This window comes from Myotis nattereri, assembly GCF_964212035.1.
Source record: "Myotis nattereri genome assembly, chromosome: 4".
In the NCBI taxonomy this organism is placed as follows: domain Eukaryota; kingdom Metazoa; phylum Chordata; class Mammalia; order Chiroptera; family Vespertilionidae; genus Myotis; species Myotis nattereri.
The window spans coordinates 87,127,577-87,149,869 of NC_138079.1; the positions used below are offsets into that span (position 1 = coordinate 87,127,577).

Here is a 22,293-nt window from a genome sequence, read left to right on the forward strand (position 1 = left end):
TCAAAGGCAGGTCAAGCCTCCAAGAGGAAGCACCCACAGAGATAAAAGACCCCCATAGTAAGGCTAATTCCGGGCTTGGGAGCAGAGCTGTATACCTGGCAGTTTTACCCTTGAATTGTCTCCTCTGGAGGAATGAACTTTGAGCCATCAACTTCTTTAAATAAGATTTATGAGCTTCTCTTCTTATGACAGTAATGTTTCTGCCTCCATAAAAGGGCTGTAGAAGGAAGTGTCTCAAAAAGGCAAGTAGGGTATGCCTCTGGGATGTTTAAATCAACCAGCAAAAGTGGGGGGTGGGGGGTGGAGAGAGGGGAAAGGGTAGGGGAGAATATTCTTTACAAGAAAATACATGAGGGACCAGATGGGTGGAGGTGAGGAGGGGCTGTTCAGAATGCATGGCACGGGAGCCAGCCCCCTTCTATATGAACCCATGCCCACCACCAGCCCTTCCCAGGCTGCACGCAGGGCACCTCTGCTCTGGGTGAGGAGCATGCTGGGCTCACACAGAGCTTTAAAAATATCTCTCCACCCACTGAAAGTTTGATTCATCAGCCAAGTTCTCAGCCATGTGTCACAGCAGTGGCAGTGAATCAGTGGTGACATGAGGGTGCAGGGAAGGCACAAGGGGTCTTATCTAGCAGGGAGGAGGATGCAGAGCATAAAAGTTAAAAGGCATGAGCTCTGACGACAGGTGACAGTTTGCATCCCAGTTCCAACACATGCTAGTGATGCTACTAGGTGATTTAATGTCCCCGTTTTCCACATTTGCAAAAATAGGGTTAATCAAAGCACCTGTATCATAGGTTATTAAAAGGATTAAATGAATTAATTCATATAATGCACGTTGAACAGTTCCTAGGACACAGTAAGGACTCAGCTGTGATGATGTTGGTGATGATGATGATCATGACCACAATGACGATGTTGAAACTTAAAAGATGAATATGTGTTTCCCAAGTAGACAGGTTGTTCCCAACAGAAGCTGTACAACCAAAGAACTGAACAAAATATATACAGCATCTGTTTTCAGGCCCTGCACAATAGTCAGTACAAGACTGTAATTGTGGGGAGAAGGGACATGCACATGGTGAGCCCCGTGTCGCCCTGGCTCTTGGCCTGGGGAAAATTTCCCAGTGACAGTTCATTCTTTGGGGAGCTAAGGGGGCTGGAATCTGTGGGGTAAGGCAGCCTAGAGAAGAAAACTTCAGAGAGGGGCCCCAGAAGCCTGTGTGGGCTCCCTGTGAATACTTAGCTGAAGGCTGGGCTACACTTGCGCAAGTTGAGATGAAACCAGACTACCAGGAAGCAGCTGCTATGAGTTTGAGAAAGAAAACAGATACTAGAATTTAAGCGGCCCTAGGAGATGTCTGAAAAAACCTCATTAACATCCCACAAGCATCCAGCTGAGACACTAGGAAGATCACACTGTAAGAATAAGGAACCACTGTAAAGGCCTACTTCAGACCCACCCTACCCAAACAAAAATCAAGCCCTGACCAGATCCAGGAGGAAGGCGGAATCTGGGGGCTGAGTCTCTACCACGTTAGCGGGGCTGGGGAGCCACCTTGGCATTTCCACAGACATGCCCTAACCGAGCATAAAACCAGACCCACACACATTTAAGGTGGTCAGCTAGTAATGGAACAAAGAGCAAAAAGCAACCCTCTTCAGAGAAAGGTAACAGAATACAGAGTCTCTATAATATAGTATTCACCATGTTTGGTAAACAGTCAAATGTTAGTAGACCTGCAAAGATATCTTTTAAATATTGATCATAATCTGAAAAAAAAAAAAAGACAACAGAAACCAAACAAGATGGCCTAGAGCAGCCGTGGGCAAACTACGGCCCGCGGGCTGGATCCGGCCAGTTTGAAATGAATAAAACTAAAAAAAAAAAAAAAGACCGTACCCTTTTATGTAATGATGTTTACTTTGAATTTATATTAGTTCACACAAACACTCCATCCATGCCTTTTGTTCCGGCCCTCCGGTCCAGTTTAAGAACCCATTGTGGCCCTCGAGTCAAAAAGTTTGCCCACCCCTGGCCTAGAGCCTAGATATTGGATTTAGTACAAGAAGACTTTCAAGAGCTGTTATAAATATAGGCAAATATGTCCAAAGAATTTTTTAACGCTGATTTAATGAGTAAACAGATAGAGTGTTTCATTAGAGAAATGGAAACTATAAAAACAGAACCAAGTTAAAAATTCTAGAACTGAAAAAAATTGTGTGTGTGTGTGTGTGTGTGTGTGTGTGTGGAGAGAAGGTAGAGAGGAAGCAAGCAAATGCTTCCCCATCCCTATTCTCCCTCCACTAAAATAAAATTGATGTCCTTGTCTGTCTTGGCTAAGGGGCTTCCATTCAGAAAAACAAATAGGAAAAGGAACCTCATGTTTTGAATAAAGCAAATTAGTAATTGGTGACAAAATTTAAACAGCAAACACTGCAATATGAATAATTAAATCCAAAATCCCTGTGGATTTGAAATGTTTTTAAAAGTTAAAATAAATGTTAAATATGTGTATATTTATATACTTGTAGGACAAAAAGTTATAAACAGAGGGATAACCTCATCAAGTACGTAATTGGGAAGCATCCCTCCACTGAAATGGAACTGAACTGACACAGGGTGATGTCATGGGTGAGGTACAAGGAGATCTACTCCCCGTGACTGCAGTGTCTAGGATGCGAGGACGTGGCCACAGACAATGGCAAATGTGCTCAGAGAGGAAGGAATACGTATAAGTCGATCTGCAGAACTTTGCCACTTATAGGTGGGAAGTAAGAGAAAAAGAGGAATCGAGGATGATTCCCAAACTAGCACTGTGGCTGACTGGGTATAATGTGATATAATTTCCTGGGGAAAATTCCACAGGAGGGGCAGTTTGGGAGAAGAAAGAAATCCGTAGGGCTCTGGATCTTTGGAGTTTAAGAAATGTGTGGGACATCTACACAGGACCATAGGTAGCAAGTATAAAATTCAGGAAGGCCCAGGCCGGTGTGGCTCCGTTGGTCGGAGCATCAGCCTGTACACCAGATGTGGTGGGTTCAATTGTTCGTCAGGGAACATACCCAGATTGTGAGATTGTGAGTTTCATTCCCAGTGGGGGCAGGTGCTGGAGGGAATAATGGATGTTTCTCTCTCATATCAATGTCTCTCTCTCTCTCTCTCTCTCTCTCTCTCTCTCTCTCTCTCTTTCTCTCTCTCTCCCCCCCTTCCCCCTCCCCTTCTCTCTTTGAGGTCAATCAAATAACTAAATAAATAAAATTCAGGAGGGAGGCAGGAAGTGAAGATATAGATCTTGAGGTGGTCGGCATGTATACGCCCATGGGGAGGACAAGAGAAACGAACTCCAGGAGACAGCAGTGTGTAAGGAGTTGTCAGGAGGGGAGGGGCACACAAGGAGCAGTGAAAATAACAGAGAGGCAGAAAAGAGGTAGGAGGAGAGCCAGCTAGTGACATGATGCCAAGGCAGTGACAACTTCAAAACCAAAGGTGTGACAAACACTGCCAGATGCTGCAGAAAGGACAAAATAAATACTGAGTGTCCAGCGGATTGGGCAAAGGTGGGTCACTGAGGAAAGTGGCTGTATGAAGAGTAACTCTGGAGCAGTCCAAATGAATTGAGCCAACTGCTAACATGGGGCTTCATGATGGAAGGGTGGCAGGCTGATCCATGCGCCCCCAAAACTGAGATAAAAATACTCCCAAAATATATGTGTGAGCACATCACCAGGAATAGTAATTTTGAGATATGTCCACATGTCAGAGCCTGAGGAGAACTTCCACGAATTCCCCACTAATTCCAACGCTGATGAAACTGGGGAAACACAACTTCCACCCCGAGAACCACAGCGGCCCACAGGAAGGAAGGCTTTCACTCACTCACCACCATTTGCTCTTGCCAGGGACCCAGAGGCCACAGTGGCCATCAAAGCAAGCAACTGTTTCCATGGTGATCTATTCTCCAACCCAAGCCCACCTCGGCAGCACCCCTTTTCTAAGCTCCTTTAGAAAACACCCCTCTGAGCGTGAGCCGAGCGAGGGGTTGGTGCGGCCATCCTGGATCATTGGCAGGGCAGATGAGAACCGGAATGTACCTGGGTCACTGACTGCTGTGTTCCAGTTTGGGAGCAGGAAGGAGAGCAGGAGAGGGAAGGACAAAGGCTGATGTCATTCTGTGGCACAGGGAACCAACCTAACAGTATGGGCCATCAAGATCCCGCTTCGGCCCTGGACGAGATAGATGCATGTCTTCTAGAAACAGGGCTCTCCAGTCTGGGGCTGGAAAGGGAAAATTTTCCCAGATCTGGGTAAAGTGAAGATAGAACAGAGAAGGCTACAGAGTCATTATAAACCCTGCTTGCTCACAGTCACTGGCCCTACAAAGACCAATAATGGCTGAATCACAAAGCAGAACAGAAAAAAGCAAAAGGGACCATATCAAAACAGCTTCTATTGCAAAATAAAGACTGCATTAGGCTAGGTAAAAGGGCTTTATATATACACATGTAAATTATGTATATATGTAATATATACATGTATATTACATTGACATATACATACATTATGTTAATATACATTATATAAATTATTTTAAATTTTATAATAAATAATTTAAAATTTGTAAATGACAGTAGACAACTAAATCAATGTTGTAGAAGACACACTCAAGAAGGAATGCAGACCGCAGAGGTGCAAAAGAGAAAAATAATGTGAGAAGAGATGGGTAAAGTGAAAAACGAATGGAAATCTAGCATTAAAATGAGAGGCATTCCTGAAGAACAAACAGAAATAATAACCATCAAAGATGTCAAAGCAAAAGAACCTAAGCTCAAAGGAAGACTTGAGACAGTAATCCAAGGGGCTGACACCGTTACTGACAAAAATCATGTGAAATACCTGCACCCAGACATTTCATAGCTGCTATGAGGAAGCCCTGAGGAGAGCACACCCTAGCACAGCTGCTACAGAAGGGGGACGCTGGGTTAGAAACTGATAGCCCCAAACTGGAAACCCAAATATCCATCCTGAATAGAATGGACATAGAAATTGAGTTATAGTATCAGTAATGGAATACCATATATTAATGAACATGAATGAACTTCTGATAGAGGCAATTTTAGTTTAAGATTAAGATAGCATCACAAGGCTATTCAATAAATAGCATTTCAAAAACTGTTTTTTATTATAATTCATATGTCTAATAAAACTTCACATGACACCCTGTAGAAGTGCAAGATACTTCTAATGAATACACATGAACTCCCTGGGTATACTGCAAACTCTTTGGGGAGAGACAATGAATATTATGCCTATTTTATTTCTTCCTCCATCCAGAAAGCACTTGGGTAAGCATTCCTGCAATGAATGAATGAACAGGAATGAACAAAGGAATGAATGAATGAATGATTGTCTCAACCGATTCATCGTGGCTGAGTTTGCTTGTTGGGTGATGCTCAACTCCAGTCTGGCCAACTTGCAGCAGCTTTGCACTATTTCCTACTGAGCTTTGTGTAAAGAGAAGAAACAGAAAGTTTCCAGAGTGAATGGCAGCTGGAGATGGCGTGCATGGAGAGAGGCTCTTGTCCCGCCTGTCCTCCGTGGGGACCCACCCAGGGGCTGGGCTCCTTTGACCTTTACCTTGAAGGAAAGGGGCATTCTGTTCCTGGTGATAAGCACCAACCAACCTATCCCCATGGTGATCCTGAAGCAGGAGGCTGCAGGGTGAGGAGGCGGGGAACAGAAAGTGAGGGTGGTACCCAACTAGTGTCTGCACTGGAGTTAGCCGGACCACAAAGGATGCTCCACTGTCCACCAGTGTCCAACACACCACGTGCCTGTGCAACACCACGAGACCTCCGAGGATAAATGAGTGGCCTGGAACAGCAGGACCGAGGACAGCTTGACAGGAGGCAGCCGCAAGAGAACAGCGAGCAGGCCAAGGCTCGGAGACCTGGGCTCCCTGAAGCACCAGCGGCAGTCACCCGGACCGATTCTTGCCAGCTGGTTTTCAGACCCTGCCCCCCAGCTCTAAGCTCAGTGCACATCTGCACAGCCCTGCCCGAGCCCCACGATGCTCATAAGAAAGCATGAGCAGTCATAACTCAGGGGTCACCTTGGCAAAAAACAACGAAGTAGAAGAAATCTTCCGTCAGAAAATACATGGATTATCCTCCTGAAGGACAGACAGCGCCTTCACCAGCGCCCTCAGGTGCTGAAGTCCCGCTTCCTCCCACCAGGGCTCCCAGCAGGAGCCTGCCCATCCTGAGCCTGCCCATCTGGACTACTAGAGTCACTCCCTGCTCATCTCCCCTGCTAAGAAGGAGCCTTTCTTTCTTTTCTTTTCTTTTTTTTTTTTTTCATTGATTTCGGAAAGGAGAGGGAGAGAGAGATAGAAACATCTTCGATGAGAAAGAATCATTGATCATGCCTCCCACACGCCCCACACTGGGGATTGAGCCCTCAACTGGGAATCGAACCATGACCTTCTGGTTCATAGGTCGACGCTCAACCACTGAGCCACACTGGCTGGGCAGAAGGCACCTTTCAGTCCTGCCCAGCTGCCTGGCCCTGGGTGAAACAGCTGGTAAACTCCGATGTTTGCCCAAGAACATGCAGGGTGTTGCAGGCAGGTGCTCAGAGCAGGGAACAGGCTGAAATCTCACCATCCATCCTCTTGAAAGGCCGCACCCAGAGGTGGCCCAGATTTAACCAAAAAAAAAACAACAACAACAAAAAAACCGCCTTGCTCTGAGAAGTGTTGGAGAAATCATCTCTTGGTTATTTGCAAGGTTGGGTGGCAGACGGAGAAAGGAAGGGAAGTGGAAAGCAGGATCTGGGACAGCCACAGGGGATCTTCAAACTTCATTTGGTTAGTAATCTCGCATCTTTGAGAGTTGCCAGTTCTTGGCCTCTGTTCAGCAAAACCCACTCAGGGGGCTCCTACTAACTGACAAACCCAGGGGACCTACACAAACACACGTGCAAACCGGCCAAATCAATGCACCTCCTGCCCTCATCTCCACTGGGGGCCGACTCCTCGGGGTGTGGGGGAGCCTGAGCCTCGCCTCACCTGCCCAACGCGGCCAAAACTAATGAAGGCTGGGCTCCCGTCACAGGCAGTTAGGGCTCTCCTGCATGCGTCTGTGTCCTGCATCTGACTGTTCTCTGGCCAACTGAAGACCAGTAGAGCTGAGGGTCCTGCTGTCCTCTCGGGCCACTACTCTGTCCAGACCACAGTGAGCAGCAGCTGCCCTAAGGAGCCTGGCCTTGCCCACTCACTCTGACATCCCAGCCTCCTCTGAACCCAGCCCACCCACCTCTGCCAGGCCGCTGCTCGCTCATGCACATAAGCAAGCCCCTAGGGAAGCGTGCCAACAAAATAAACAAGGCCCCATCCTTCGATTCCCTCGTCTGCTGCAGATCATGAAGCAAGTGTGGCTTCCCTGGCTCAGCACTGAATCTTCCCACCTTCCCCGGTGAAAAAGGAGCGCGGAGAAGGCACGCTGGCTCGGACCATTACACTTAAAAGCAAAGATGGGAGCCATCTGGGGTAATTTCGGCTTCTCTCTTTTAGAAAATAAATTAGTAGACTTCGTGTTTTAAAATGTGTTACAAGGAACACAGCATTCCAAAACACTGGGAAAAAACGATTCTGGTTTGGCCTCCGCAGATGTGGCACCTAGGCAAACATCTGGCTGAATCAACCTAATTCTCTATTCCAGAAAATAATTCCTTCTCTCTTGCTTTAATTTTCTTTTTATCGGGGGTTGGGTTACCAATGGGGACACAACAGGGCAGTGTCCCAGGACGAAGTCAGTCACTGCGTTCTCAGGTTTTTCCCCATCCCTCATTCTGCCCTGAATACTCAGGGCTGAACTGTGTTACAAAGGAACGGAGGCGATAAAAATTATCGCTGTCCACCTCGACGCAGCTTCCAGACAATTTCTCAGCTGGGCAGGATTCAAAGCACATGGCCACACGTCAAGAGACGGCCATTAACAAGGCTTCGCCCTCCCCCACAGCTGGGCCCCAGCGTAAATGACAATATGGGAACAGGACGACACCGTGTGTGACAGAGATTCCATAAACTGGAAAATACACTTGGGGAGTTGAAGGCTATCCTCCCAGTCAGTAGCCAAGGAAACGGAACTATCCACCATCGATCTCTCAGGCCTCGAGGTCCATCCCACACAAAGAAGTCCTTCGGGCAGAATTTACCTCTGAACTCTTTCCCGTCCACCACAGTCAGACGGGGCCACAACTGGTGGCCAGAGCCTGGCCCTTTCACCTGAGATGCACAATAGCCCCAAGTGCCTCTCCGGATGGCTAAGCTCCCAGACGGGGCGGGCTCCTTACCATCGAGCTCCTCCACGGAGATATTTGCAAGCTGCTCGCTGTCGCTGCCAGCAGAGAGAGACCGGTTGAGGTAATTCCCCTTGTACAACAGGCCAGCGGTCACATGGTGGAAAGGCATCTTCTCCCTGCTCACGGGAGGAGGAAGGCGAGAGAAAAAGACATCGTCAGTCACTCCTCCTTTCCGTCCTTAAAGGACCACCCCGGCTTTCCCATGGCCAGTGTTATCTTTTACATAATAACATCTCTAGAGGGGAAGTCAGAAAACTCCGGGGTACCCAGGGCTGAACAATTCCTACACGGTCTCAAGATCTAGCCCTTCCTCCACTGGATGTCTTGCATCATTGTTCCCACTGAATTATGAATTTGCAGTGAGTTGTCCCTGCAGACTGTGGGACACCATGTCATCACCAAGCTGTCTCCGTACAAACAGGAACACCCTCTGCTCCTCTCCCTCGCCTGACACCCTCTTTCTCAGTTCTCATAAGAAAGGACTGTGCACCCCAGAAATGTCGGGCTGCCCAGGGACTGGATGTCTTGGCTGTGACCTGCAGAGTCCAAGGGTTTCACTTTTCCCAGGCAAAGCAGGCACACACAGCACTCCAAGCAGGTGGGAATGAGCGGCTCTACGTGAATACGCACAGCAGTCCGCACCTCTGAGGAGCGGCCCCCACGCCCGACTCCCCCGACTCACACCTGCCCTACTGTAAAGGTGAGTGACATCTCCAGGTGTCCCAGAACTAAGCAGCCTCCAGCCCTCTTGGGGAAATTAACTAATGCAGTGGTTCTCAACTTTCTGGCCCTTTAAATACAGTTCCTCATGTTGTGACCCAACCATAAAATTATTTTCGTTGCTACTGTTATGAATCGTAATGTAAATATCTGATATGCAGAATGGTCTTAGGCGACCCCTGTGAAAGGGTCATTTGACTGCCAAAGGGGTCACGACCCACAGGTTGAGAACCGCTGAACTAATGCATCCCTCTACCCCCAACTAACAAACCCTCCAGGCAAAGCTGCTCTGCCCCGATGGCCACCTCCACTGGGTTCAGAAGTCCCCCACAGTGCAAGGCAGGCCAGAGGCTCCAGGCAAAGGGAAAGGGGAGGGAAAGGCGTGTGGTGAGGAGAAGGAAAGGGCAGGTACAAAGGATAAAGAGGAAAGGCAGTTAGAAAGATGGGCCCTCCCCGGCAGAAAGGGCCCAGCTCTGCTATAGGGAGGGAGCCACTGAGCATGTCAGGCTCTGCTTCCCCATCTGGAAAGGGACTAGGAGGACTAATAAACCACTGAGTGGAACTAGAGAATAGGTAGGAAGAACAGGGAGCCAATTACAGGGTGTGGCTAAAGAACATCTTCTTAGCAGGGCTCCCAGAAGGAGAACTGGCAGCCCTGGAAGGAGTAATCTCCCCGTCCCTGGGAGCATTCAAGCACAGATGAGGGCCTCCCTGCCAAGGGCTCTGAGGGAGAGGAATGACTCCTTGCTCTCTCCCCACACAGCTATCATTCTGCATGTAAGTCACTTGTAGAAACCTGTCGGGCACTAAAGCTTGCGTCTGTAGGATAAGCCAGAGTGGCCGGAGAAGCCCCTGTGGCCACTGCTGAGTAACGAGATATGAATTACAGGAAGACAGCCAACGGGCCAGTCTCTGAGCACAGGACAGCCAAACCTCGCCGACCCTCGAACCCCACTCAGGGAGAATCCACACTCGGCGATCGTCCCTGCTCATGGGATGCTGGAGCCAGCACACACCAGGGGTGGGGCTCCTGTCTTCTTTCCCCTGGGACACCACTGGTGACAGGCACAGCTGGACACGCCCCTACTGTCCCCAACACAGCAGCAGGTCCTTGCTGGGGCTGAGCACTGCTGACCTAGAGATCAACCAAGGAGACTCCTAAGAGTTACAGGGCTCGCCCAAGGGCACAACACCGGTTAGGGAAAGAATCCTTTCCAGACCACAAGTCTCCTAAAGTGCTGTTTCGATGAAGCAGCCACAGCTGAGCCAAGACATTTCCATCCGGATGTCAAACTCTCGTTTTAAACTCAAGATGTCTAAAAACGAATTAATTATCTTTCTAAAAAATAGGCCACACTTCCTGATTTCTCTATTTCTATCAAAGGTACTTTTCATTCATCATAACAACTGGGACAACTCTCACAAATGCTCTGGGCCACGAACAGTCAGACAGTCCCAGGGCTGAGGCCAGAGCCAGCCGTCAGGCTCCAAACCACGCGAACGCTCTACCGCTCACAAAACACACATCCACGGGCCGATCGTCAATGGCAGGATGCTGGCCACAAAGCGCGCACACGTTTGCCAAGTATATAATGTACATCTTCAGCTAGTTATAAGCCAGACGTCCCCCTCCCAAGCCAAATCTGTCCTTTCACATAAAGAGAAAACAATCATCTTTTTCTGGAAGAACAATTCAATTGCCATCTCCTCTTTTCTCCAAGTTAAATTTCAGACTGGACAGGTTGCAAAGCGAGTACCAGACGTACTATAAGTTAAGGCCACTCTCCCTTTTCCTAAAGCCAATCCAGGTTTGGGGGACCGGGTGCCGTGATTGTCTGACAAAGGACTGGATTCCCGTGGCCCAGGGAGAGAGAAGTCAACACCACTAACACTTCCCGTGTGCCTTCAGCTCCCGCTCAGCACTGGCCTAGGACCCCTGCTGACTCACCTGCTGTTATTCTGTCATTTCAGTTCTTCGTGAGCATGGGAAGATAACACTGATCTTAGCGAATTTCCCTACCTGGAGGAGCCCCTCTCCGATCAGTACCGGTCCTGGAAACATTCCTCCCCATTTCATCACTCATCACCCTACTTTCCAAGCATTTTGTAAATATCTTCCCTTTATCGCCTTTTACCTGGACGTCTGAAGCTTTGCATCTGCCACACACATTTTTGCAGCTGCATAACAAAGTTATACGCAAACGAACATACCCAAGCCATGTCCCAGTACAGCACATAATAAACAGTGAGTACTTGGCAGAAAAAAAAAAAACACACCACAAAACTGGTCATAACTGAATCCTATTTGCTATGCCAACATAATTTGCTTCTGGAAAAAAGCAGCTTACAAAATTAGGTATATATTCAGTTCCTTCGGTCTCTGCACCCCAAATGGTCAGTGTCTAGTGGGAAAGAAAACATGTGCAATTGAACTATCCATACAGATAAATAAAGTCATGTTCAAAAGAGGGAAGAACATTATTTCAAGTAAGCTAAAAACAGCTGCTGCAATTAAGGACTAAATTTCACTCCGAGCCACCTGGGAAAACCCAACCAACATTTTCTCTTTGGAGAAGAAAAACACACAAGTTCATCGGCAAAGACAAACATGGCCGTGAACTAAAACTTAAAGATGGATCCTTATATGGGGGGCAATGAACACAAAACATATGTAAATATTTTCACGGCAACTTTACTCATTGAGAAATATTATTTAACTGACTTTATCATGTGGACACTTTCTCTGTAGCTTCTGTAAGGCAGTATGATTTCATGTTTAAGAATCAGGACTTCTGCCCACCCAGTGTGGCTCAATGGTTGAGCCTCGACCTATGAACCAGGAGTTCACAGTTTGTAAGCACATGCCCGGGTTGTGAGTTTGATCCCTGGTCAGGACCATGCAGGAAGCAGCCTATCAATGATTCTCTCTCATCATTGATGTTTCTATCTCTTTCTTCCTCTCTGAAATCAATAAAAAATATATATTTTTAAAAATCAGGACTTTTGGAGAAAAAACAGTGTTAGATTTAAATCCCACCCCTGCCTTCAATACCCATGTCAGTAAGTTACTTATCTTCTGTGAGCCTGTTTCCTCCTCTGTAAATGAGGGTTTTGATATATACTGATTAGTGTTTTTATAAATTTAATATAAGGTATGGAAAGCACTGTACTTAGCACCAGGAACATTCTCAATAAATATCAGTAATTATTTGCTAAGGGTTATATGAAACAGGATACAGGGAAAAGAGGAGGTCACAGGTATATCGGATTGAAGGTCAAACATTCTAGGTTAGGAAGTAGGGTCAGAGAGGATGTGGCAGAGGTGGGCTGGGAGGGAGGCTGGCTGGCTCCGTGCACCACGGTTCTGAGGGACCAGGTGGGCGAGGGGCTGGGCAGCACCAGGGTTCCTGGTGAGTGGCGGGTGGTGTCAGCAAGCAGCTGGCTGCACCGGCAGGAGGGCTATTTGAATGGAAAGCACAGGAGCTGAAGAAGAGTCCCTTTCCCGGCACCAGGGAGCCTGATTCTCTGGTCACATAATGGATGAGGTGTCCGAGGGTTAAAAATCAAAGGGGTGGTTCCTGTTTTAAGGGTCAAGGAACGGGTACATTTCTTGGTGGAGTAATCAACCAAACAGCCCCATTCACGTTGACATGAGATGGTGCCCTTCAGCGAAGGTTAATTTTATGTGACTGGGCCCCAGGGTGCCCAGATATGTGGTTAAACGTGACTCTGGGCTGCCTGTGAGGTTGTTTCTGGATGAGAGGAACGTCCGAGCCACAGACTGAGTACAGCAGGTTGCCCTCCCTGACGTGGACGAGCCTCAGCCCATCGATGGAGGCAGAGGAGGGAGAATTCGTTCTCTCGGCCTGACTGTGAAGCTGGGACACTGGTGTTCTGCCTGGACTGGACCTGAGGCTCGGACTGGAGCTAACACCATCATTTCTCCTGGGTCTCCAGCTTGCCAGCTGCAGACTGTGGGCTTCTCCGTCTCCATAACCATGTGAGCCAATTCCTTACAATAAATCCTTCTATATTCACATCCATCCTATTGGTTATGTTTCTCTGGGGAACCCGGACTAATACACCTTCCATTTTTCTCTCTGTGGCACCAAAGGCCCATGCATATTACCAGAGGCTGATATTGTCACTACGGACAAAGAGTGTACCAAAACACAATCCTGCGGGGTCCCTACAGCAGGGCCACTCAGCATGCTCTGTGGACCACTGCCAGGCAGGCACTGCCTGTGGCTGGTCTGCAATGAGCTAAGGACAGGAACAGAGAGACCACTTTGAAATGTTTATAGCAGGGGTCCTCAAGCTTTTTAAACAGGGGGCCAGTTCACTGTCCCTCAGACCGTTGGAGGGCCGGACTATAGTTTAAAAAAAAGCTATGAACAAATTCCTATGCACACTGCACATATCTTATTTTGAAGTAAAAAAACAAATGTTTTCGGCGGGCCACATGTGGTCCGCGAGCCGTAGTTTGAGGACCCCGGGTTTATAGCATTGTCCCAACATCTAAGCATGTGACCAGTTGACTTGATTTATCTTTATTTCATTTTTCCAGCAATTCCTTCTTACTGTATTTTACAAAAGTATCCGTCTGCCAAGAACCAGAATTAAAAAACAAACAAAAACGAGTCCTTCCCCACAATTAGTGTGACAAACACTGCTCTAAAGTACTCCGTTTAAGTTGCATGGATTCCTGTAATGGACCACAGAGAGAAGGGAAGGGCTTTGGAAAGGAGGTGCAAGACCTCATCTGAAGTAGGGGCTCTCTGTGGAGAGAGAGCCTAGAGCAGGGGTGGGCAAACTTTTTGACTCGAGGGCCACAATGGGTTCTTAAACTGGACCGGAGGGCCAGAACAAAAGCATGGATGGAGTGTTTGTGTGAACTAATATAAATTCAAAGTAAACATCATTACATAAAAGGGTACGGTCTTTTTTTTTTTGTTTTATTCATTTCAAACGGGCCGGATCCGGCCCGCGGGCCGTAGTTTGCCCACGGCTGGCCTAGAGTGTGCACAGAACCCTTCACAAGAGTTCCTAATTACCAGACACACAAGGGCCAACATGGGCCCTGCATTCTACAAGTTAAACAGCCTCACCAACCCAGACAGGGTCTCTGCCAAACTCCCCTAGAGACACTCGTGAAGGCACACAAAACTAATGCTGCTCCTGACAGGTGCAGAAGGAGTTTCCAGTAAGTCTGCACAGTTAGCATTAGCATGACAATCAGTGGCGGACCCACACTTTGAATTTGGAAACTAAATAATAGAGCCAGATAGTAAAGGGATCAGAAGAGGAGTTTTGCTACCCAGATTCTTTCTCTTCCATTTCCTGGTGGGGATGACCATCCACCTATAATTGGAATTGCTTTTTAAAAGTAGCCAGGGTCAAATCCCCACTGTCCTTAGCACCCGTGTGGAGCAGCAACCCCCTTCTCCTGACTACTCATACCTACCAATACGCCACACAGCTAAAAAATGCAAGGGTCAGAGGCATGGGCCCTGCACATGAAGATGTGAAAATGTGCTGCAGGCAAAGGTGTCAACGAGAAGGACCCTAGGAACAATGACCTATGAGGACGTCTGGTTTTTCATGTATTGCTCTTGATTACAAAAGAATAGCAGAAGGCCTCAGATACCCCAGAAATGTACACCTCCTCCCCAGAGTCCAAGAGTTAAGTCATGGGGACAAGAAGATCCAGCAGAGATGCACTAGACACTGGGTACTTGGCTGAGAACTTACAAAACGATTGTGTTCCCTTATTAAGATCCAATTGGCAAACAAGGTTTGGACAGAGCTCAAATCAGACAGGAATGAGTAAGCAAAAGACACCAATGTAGGGTCTGTATGAAAGTTCGGCAGCATTAGAGGGGGAAGCACTTTCAAGAATTAAAGCAAAAAGGCAATAATATGAGAAAGAAGACAATTTTACAAAGTTTCTGGTGATGTCCTTCAAAACATGTGTCAATGAAATAAGAATGCGCATGCATAAGGAAATGTCAGGGTAAGGTGAGGAGATACGGAGTTAAAAAAAAAAAAAAAGAGAGAGCTTGCTAAGAGGCAAGGTGATTTGGAAAAGGAGCAGGCCTTTGCAAAGCAAAGAACAAATCCAAAAATAGTAGCAGAATGGAAATCTACATTAATGGCAACAGTGTTTCAAAGCAACAGAAAATTCAGCAAATAACATAAGGCATCCATGGACCCACCAACGAGATGGAACACCAGCTAATATATTGCCTTACTTGCTTTAGATTTGTTCAAAGAGACAATACATTACACATGGAAGCCCTGCCCACTTATTCTATTCCTCCACCTCCTTCCATCCCCTGTGACAACTCTATTCTGGAGTGGAATGTATCCTTCCAGTCTGCGTTTTTACATTTTCCTACATTTGGATGTAACTGTATAGAATATATTATAGTATTGCTGTATATAGCTTTAAATTTACATCAGCAACATCACACCATACATATGCTTTTGCAACTTGCACATTGCACTATTCGATTTTAGGGACTTATCCAAATCCATACACATACACCTAGTTTAACTGCTCCATAGTTTTCCTTTTTTTTTTTTAACTGCTCCATAGTTTTCCTTTTTTTTTTTTTTAACTGCTCCATAGTTTTCCATTGTATACATATATTGCAACTTACCTGTTACCCAATGGAAAGAAAAAGCATTCTGCAAGGAATAACTTCCTGTGTCTCTCGTTGTATACATATGCAGAAACTTCTCTAGTCTCTGTACTTAGGTTAAATATTCAAGATTTTGCCAAGTTGCTCCAAAGTGGTTGGAATTGATATATACTGCCACATAAAAAATTACCCCTGAACTTAGTGACTTAAAACAGCAGACATTTATTATCGCACAGTTTCTGTGGGGTCAGGCAGCAGGAGTTGTTTAGCTGACTTGTTCTGGTTCAGGAAGTTGCAGTCAAGACATTGACCTTCAGAAGGCATGTCTAGGGCTGGAGGATCCACTTCCAAGATGATTCACTCACTTCGCTGTTCATAAAACGTCTAGCTTCCTTTGGGCCCCTCCATTCATCTGCTCACGTGTTCTTATTACATAGCCGCTGGCTTCTCCCAGCCAAGTGACTCAAAAGACAGAAGGAGGGGACTTTTATGGCGTGGTCTCCGAAATCACACATGGTCACTTTCAACACACTCTATATTCATTAGAAGCAAGCCACCAAGTGCAGCCACACTTATGGCATTGGGCTCCACCTATTCAAACATGGAATATCAAAGAATTTGTGAACATATTTTGAAACCGTCATCGTGGTTGTGGCAGTTTGCAGACCCACCATAATTCTAACAGCATGTCTTTTTCTCCACAGCCTTGCCAACACTTGGTATGATCAGACTCTTCCATTTTTCTTAATCGGATCTCCTTGATTGCTAGTTTGGGCATCTTGTTACACAGTTTGGGCCCATTCTGATTTCCTCTTCTATAAATTTGCTTTTCATCTTTATCTACTGGGTTGTTTATCATCTTAGGATTTCTTTGTTCGTCCATGGTATAGCTGTCCAATATTTCAGTTCAACCTTACTTTTAAACCCCCCAAATTAGTCATTACTGTTGTTGTAGCTGTTGTATTTGTTACATCTTACAACCAACACTTACTTAGACTTTTCTACAAGTTTACCTATTTCTCTGCTCATTGTTGCTTCTTGCCGGGCACTCTCTCCTGGGTTCAATTCCCTTCTTAATGAGGGGAATTTAGTAATTCTTTCATTGAGGAACTGTAAGTGGAAATCTTTTTTAAGTCTTTGTCTTTGAAACAGTCTTTATTTCAATTTCATTTGAATTATAGTTCTACTTGGCAGAGAATTATAAATTTATTATTTCCTTGGTACTCTGAGGATATTTTGTACCTGATGAGAAGCCTAGTTGTTGTTCACCTGTGAATTCTCATTCTGGACAATTCTAAGTCTACCTTTCCAGATATAAGCTCTCTCCCAATCTTTATAACCTCTCTTTTGTGAACTCTTATTAGATGTAGGTAGGACCTCTTCACTCAAGCTTGGTACTCTTGACTGGTTCATTCAACGCCCATTCCTACTCCATTGATGAAGAAGCTGAAGAGGTAATATCTGCATTTTTTAGACTCTCTTGCTACAAGAGTTTTAGATGAGGGCTGGCTCCCATATTCAAAAGCACTTGCACAAGTTTGGAATATAGACGTGAAATGAAAGCAGTAGTGTACTGGTAAGTGTTTATCAACTGGGGGGGGGGGGTCTCAAAAGAAGTCTTGATTTGCAGCATTTGCCCACTGCCATGGTGTAAATACTCCCAAGTGGCCAATTCCAAGCTACCAGCATGATGTCACTGAATACAGATTGGGAAGAGCTGTGCAGAAGCATACCAGGACACCACTGTACAGTATTTCCACCATACACTGCCACAGATCATAGGTAATAAAATGCGGTCAAATAATGAGGAAGAGACAGCTTTTTTTAATTTATTACCTTTGTTTTTTACGTAACCTAATTGTAAGTTTATGCTTTATTTAGGAATGTGAGTTATATTTCACTTATGTAAGAATGGCTGCGTTCATGAACCTGCTAATAAAATTCCTGATAATTTAACAACTGGCTTCACAGGCTGATATGCACTGACTCACTGGATGAAGGCCTTTTTCCCGCCCACTCCTGGCTTTTCCTGTAGCAACATTGCATTGTCCACTCTCCAGCTCCCGGGCTGCGAAGAAGCAGTCATGGCAATGGTAGCAAGAACAGCAATGGCGTCTGAATCTTTAGAGCACAGCTTTGAGAGCTCATTCTTTGTGGGGGAGGAGGGGGGTCAAGAGGCAGGTGCAGGAGCAGCAAGCACACTTCAGTGGCCATCTCTGTATCTCCTCTTCTTTCCTCTCACATTCCGTTGTTTTACTAGTCAGAGTGAAGTCAGGAGAACAGAGCCCATGTCAGGTAACTCAGCAAAAGGGTTTAAAACAGTGAGCTATCTCCTGTGGGGTTAGAAGGACTGAAAAGCCCCGCAGAGGATGGTGAGTGGAATGAGCAATAGCAGAAAGCGGTTCCCATGCCTAGTCTGGAGGGACATGTGGAGCAGGTGGCATTACCAGAACCTCAAAGTTGGGGTGCCCAGAAGAAGCTAGACTATTGGTAGGGGCTGCCCATCGGGAGCTGGAACCATGGAAGGAGGGCCTCTGCTCTGCCAGCGTCCAGCAGGATCCTGACAGAGAGGCACTGCAGGAGGCAGCTGTCCAGGGCAGATAGAGGCGGGAGTCTCTGTGTCTATCCCCGCCTTCTCATTGCCTGCAGTTGCTACCCTTTGGCCAGGGAATCTGGAAATACAGCTTGCAAGGATGGGTCCCTACAAGGCAGAGTGGAGCAGGGGGAGGGAGAAGGATGATATATAAGGAAGCAGGCAAATGACTGGCAGAGTGACACATTTAAATCGTGTTATATTTAATCCAGCATTTCTGTGTTTATAGCAGGAAAAGAATCCACAGTAGCTTAGTGGTCACACGGGCAGAACTAGATATCCTTGTGACATTTTTTTAATTTCAAAGACGAGGGAAAAGTCCTCTGAGCATCCACGTAGAAAATACAGGTTCCCCACAAAGGGGCAAACTAAATGGGACTCGGAACAGCAAGCAGCTTCCCCCGGCTGCCTGTAAAGCCTCCCTTAAAGTACAATGAGTAAAGGACTTTGAAAGTTCAATTACGGAGAAAGACTTTAAGGCAAAAGAAAAGTTCTAACTGCAAAACAATTCAAAATAAAAAGCACTGAACTACAATGAAAGTCATTTCATGTTTTAAAAGGGTACGATCCAAAATGATATATTAGTCACAAATCCCTGTGAGTCACATTTCATATTGCTTTAAAGTAAAAACAATTTCAGCATAAAGAAAAACTGATTAAAAAGTGAGGATAAAAATGAATGAAGACTTTAATGAGAAAAAATGAAAACAAAGAGGATATGAATAATGTACACATTTTTCTGTGAAGGCTGAGTGAGTGTGTGTGCGTGTGTGTGTGTGTGTGTGTGTGTAACAACCCCCCCACCCCCAGAGATCATTTTTCAGATGTCTATAGAACATTCAAAAAATCTCTCAAATGTAAGACCATAAAGCAAACTTTGGTAAAGGTATTTGAATGCAGGTTTGGCACAGCTGAATTAAGTAAAACAATCTGTAAACTCAATTATTTTAAAGGCGAAAATTGAAATTTTTCCAGCTTTATTGAGATATTCTTGACATAGAACTTTGTGTAAGTTTAAGGTGCAGAACATGTTCATTTTATATACTTGGATACCGTTGCATACTGCAAAATGATTACAACCCTAGCTTTAACTAACACCTCCATCATACCACTATTTTTTTTTTTTGGTGAGAACATTTAATATATACTTTCTCAGCAACTTTCAAATATATGATCAAATATTATTCACTATAATCACCATTCTGTATATTAGATGCCCTGAGCTTGTTCATTAAAATTGAAAAACTTAATATACCCTCTTAACCACTTCTTAGATCAAAGTTTAAATTACAATTAAAACTATAGGTTTTCTTTAAAAATAAGAAAACATGGAAATGTTTTTATTTAAAAAGCATATTCAGGTATAATGTGAGGTAGTCATTGCTCCCATTACTTGTTTGTTTGTTAATCCTCATCTGAAGATATTTTTCCTGTTAATTTTTTTAGAGAGTGGTAGGAAGGAGGGAGTGGGGGGCGGGGTGGGAGAGGCGGGGGGAGAGACAGAGAGAGAGAGAGAGAGAGAGAGAGAGAGAGAGAGAGAGAAAGAAAGAGAGAGAAAAATATCGGTGAGAGAGACACATCAATTGGCTGCCCCCCGCACGCACTCTGACCAAGGCCGGGGATTGAACCTGCAACCCAGGCATGTGCCCTCGGCTGGAAATCGAACCCAAGACCCTTTCAGTGTGTGGGCTGATGCTCTAACCACTGAACAACACCAGCCAGGGCAAATGCCCCCGTTATTTTAAAGAGAAAAATAAATACCAAGTAAGTATTCAACACTAACTTCTTAGAAAAATAACAACAAAACAAAGACAACAGAAAGTAAAGAAATAATGAAAGAGATGAATTAGAAAGTAGACAAATGGAAGGAGCTGGTTCAATTTCTAAAACAAAAGCAATAAACCAAACACATTTAGGACAAGTTTATTAAAACAAATAGAGAAAGCACAAGTAGACTGCACTCTGAAATATGAGAATTCTATGTACAAGTCTAGACCAATAAATTTAAAACTGCTTTTCTCTCAATATATAGGAATTAGATTTTCTTATTAGAAAAAAATATAATTTAATATTATTCATGCTTATTAAAAATCTTGACATAACACTTTGTTATACAGTGACGTGAAAATCTGATTTTATGTCGGGTGTATTTCCATACTGATTTTAACACCTCCAAATGTTAGAAAAATGTCATTGATAGTATTTGCTAAATCACAATATTCATTTTTCCTTCTGTTAAATCACTAAACAAAGTTCTTTTTTATTACAACCTCATATATACTCCCTGAATTAAATAACAATAGACATCTGCCAGGAAGAAATTGCTCTGCAGCCACAATGCTGATGCTAACAATGCTCCTTATTCAACTCCATCCCACAAACGGGCCAACATTTTTGCTGAGACTTGGCTCGTAACATTTCATCTTCCCTAATGTCGATGGATGGTTTCGCAAACTGATTGAAAGATTTCAAATTTTTAACAAATGGGTCTACAAAGCACTTGATGAATTCATTTGGGAGATTCTGAAACAGTTGGAGAAAATCGGTTTCCAGATTTTTTTTTAACTTCACAGATTTGGGCTTGTAGATCACACACTCAGATCAATTTTTTTTATGCAACAAAATCATATAGTGGTTGAAACATCTCAAAAAAGCATCCATTTTTAAAAATGCTCTCTCCGTAGCATGAGTTCCCTTCGAAAAGCAGTTACCTCCTCAATCTTTGTGTTTAGCGACTCTTTTAAGAACTTTGCCCTGAAATAAGACACGCGTTTTACTGGGGGTCTAAAGGCCACCAGCAGTCATTTTCCATCTCATCCCAAAGCCTTTAGCCAGGCTTCAGTATTCATGAGCGTGAATAAAGCTCGGCATCTTAAATTCTTTTTGAAGTTTTTTCATTGGTTTTGGCCAACTTTTGTCCAAGCTGATGGGCTTGGCCGTGTTTTAGTTCACGAAGTGCCTGATGAAAGTCACTTTGGGGACCACAGGAAATGCCAACCTGGTCATTCTGTTGAGGTCCACTTGGGTCTCCAGGATCAGCATGATCCACAAGCTGGGGCTTCTTGACGCACGTCTCGCCTACTCCCTGAGGGTTAGTCTACTGGAAACTGATTAACATAACCTGTCAGTCCCCTGACCAGGCCCTTGTGTCACAAACCGCTGAAAACAAGTACAAGGGGAAGGTCCCGCTGCCAATGGCCCTTGTATAGCAGGCCCCTTCCCTGACCATGTCACTCCCGCCACACTGGGCCAGCACGCACATGGGCAGCTGAGGGGTCAGCATCACTCTACAGCAGATACTCAGTAAAAGTGTAATTCCTTCCTCTTCGCTTCCTGTACCCCCAAGGAATACTTTACACACCCCATTCCGCAAATCCCTGCGGAAATACTGTCGTGAAGATGAGGAAAAAGACAAGATACCCATACCTCTGCAATTAAGTACCACTTCCCTAGAAATTCTACTTAAGGCAGTAAAACATGAACAGAATTAAGAAACTACTTAAAAGGAATAAACCAAGGGGGAAAAATCAAATCATCAAAAGCCTCGAGCGAAACAGATATAACTATTTAAGTTATCTTGCATAGTAAAAGGTCATTCAAAGTTGAACTGTAACTTAAAGAATTTACAAAGGAAAAGACTGAGAGTCTTGCCAGCATAAACACAACCTTCTCAATATTATAAACAGCATAAATAAAAGTAACAAGCAAAGAGGGACTACAGAAAGGATATGACAGACAATCCACAAAATTGGAAAAACAAACAACTAATAAAATATGTGAAAACAATACTTGACCTTACAAGTAACCAAGGAAATATAATTTTTATGCCATTATCTGCCTTTTCAACATGGGAAGATGTTGCTCGTATTTTGTTTTTAACCTGCTGGTGAGACTGTAATGGTACTCTAGTAGGTGAAGAAAAAGTTTAGAGAAAACAATAAGGCAGTGTGTACGAAGTCTAAAAA

General features: G+C 45.0%; 1 protein-coding gene across 2 annotated transcripts in view; it reads right to left on the reverse strand.

Moving 5' to 3' along the window:
• Positions 1-22,293, reverse strand: part of CALN1 (calneuron 1) — a 419,388-nt gene that overhangs the window by 281,223 nt on the left and 115,872 nt on the right. For both annotated transcript variants that reach the window (XM_081090572.1, XM_081090573.1), the window contains exon 2: positions 8,363-8,487. In XM_081090572.1, the coding sequence (XP_080946698.1) occupies positions 8,363-8,480 (118 nt within the window). In that variant the 5' untranslated portion in view covers positions 8,481-8,487. The remainder of the gene's footprint in view (positions 1-8,362; positions 8,488-22,293) is intronic.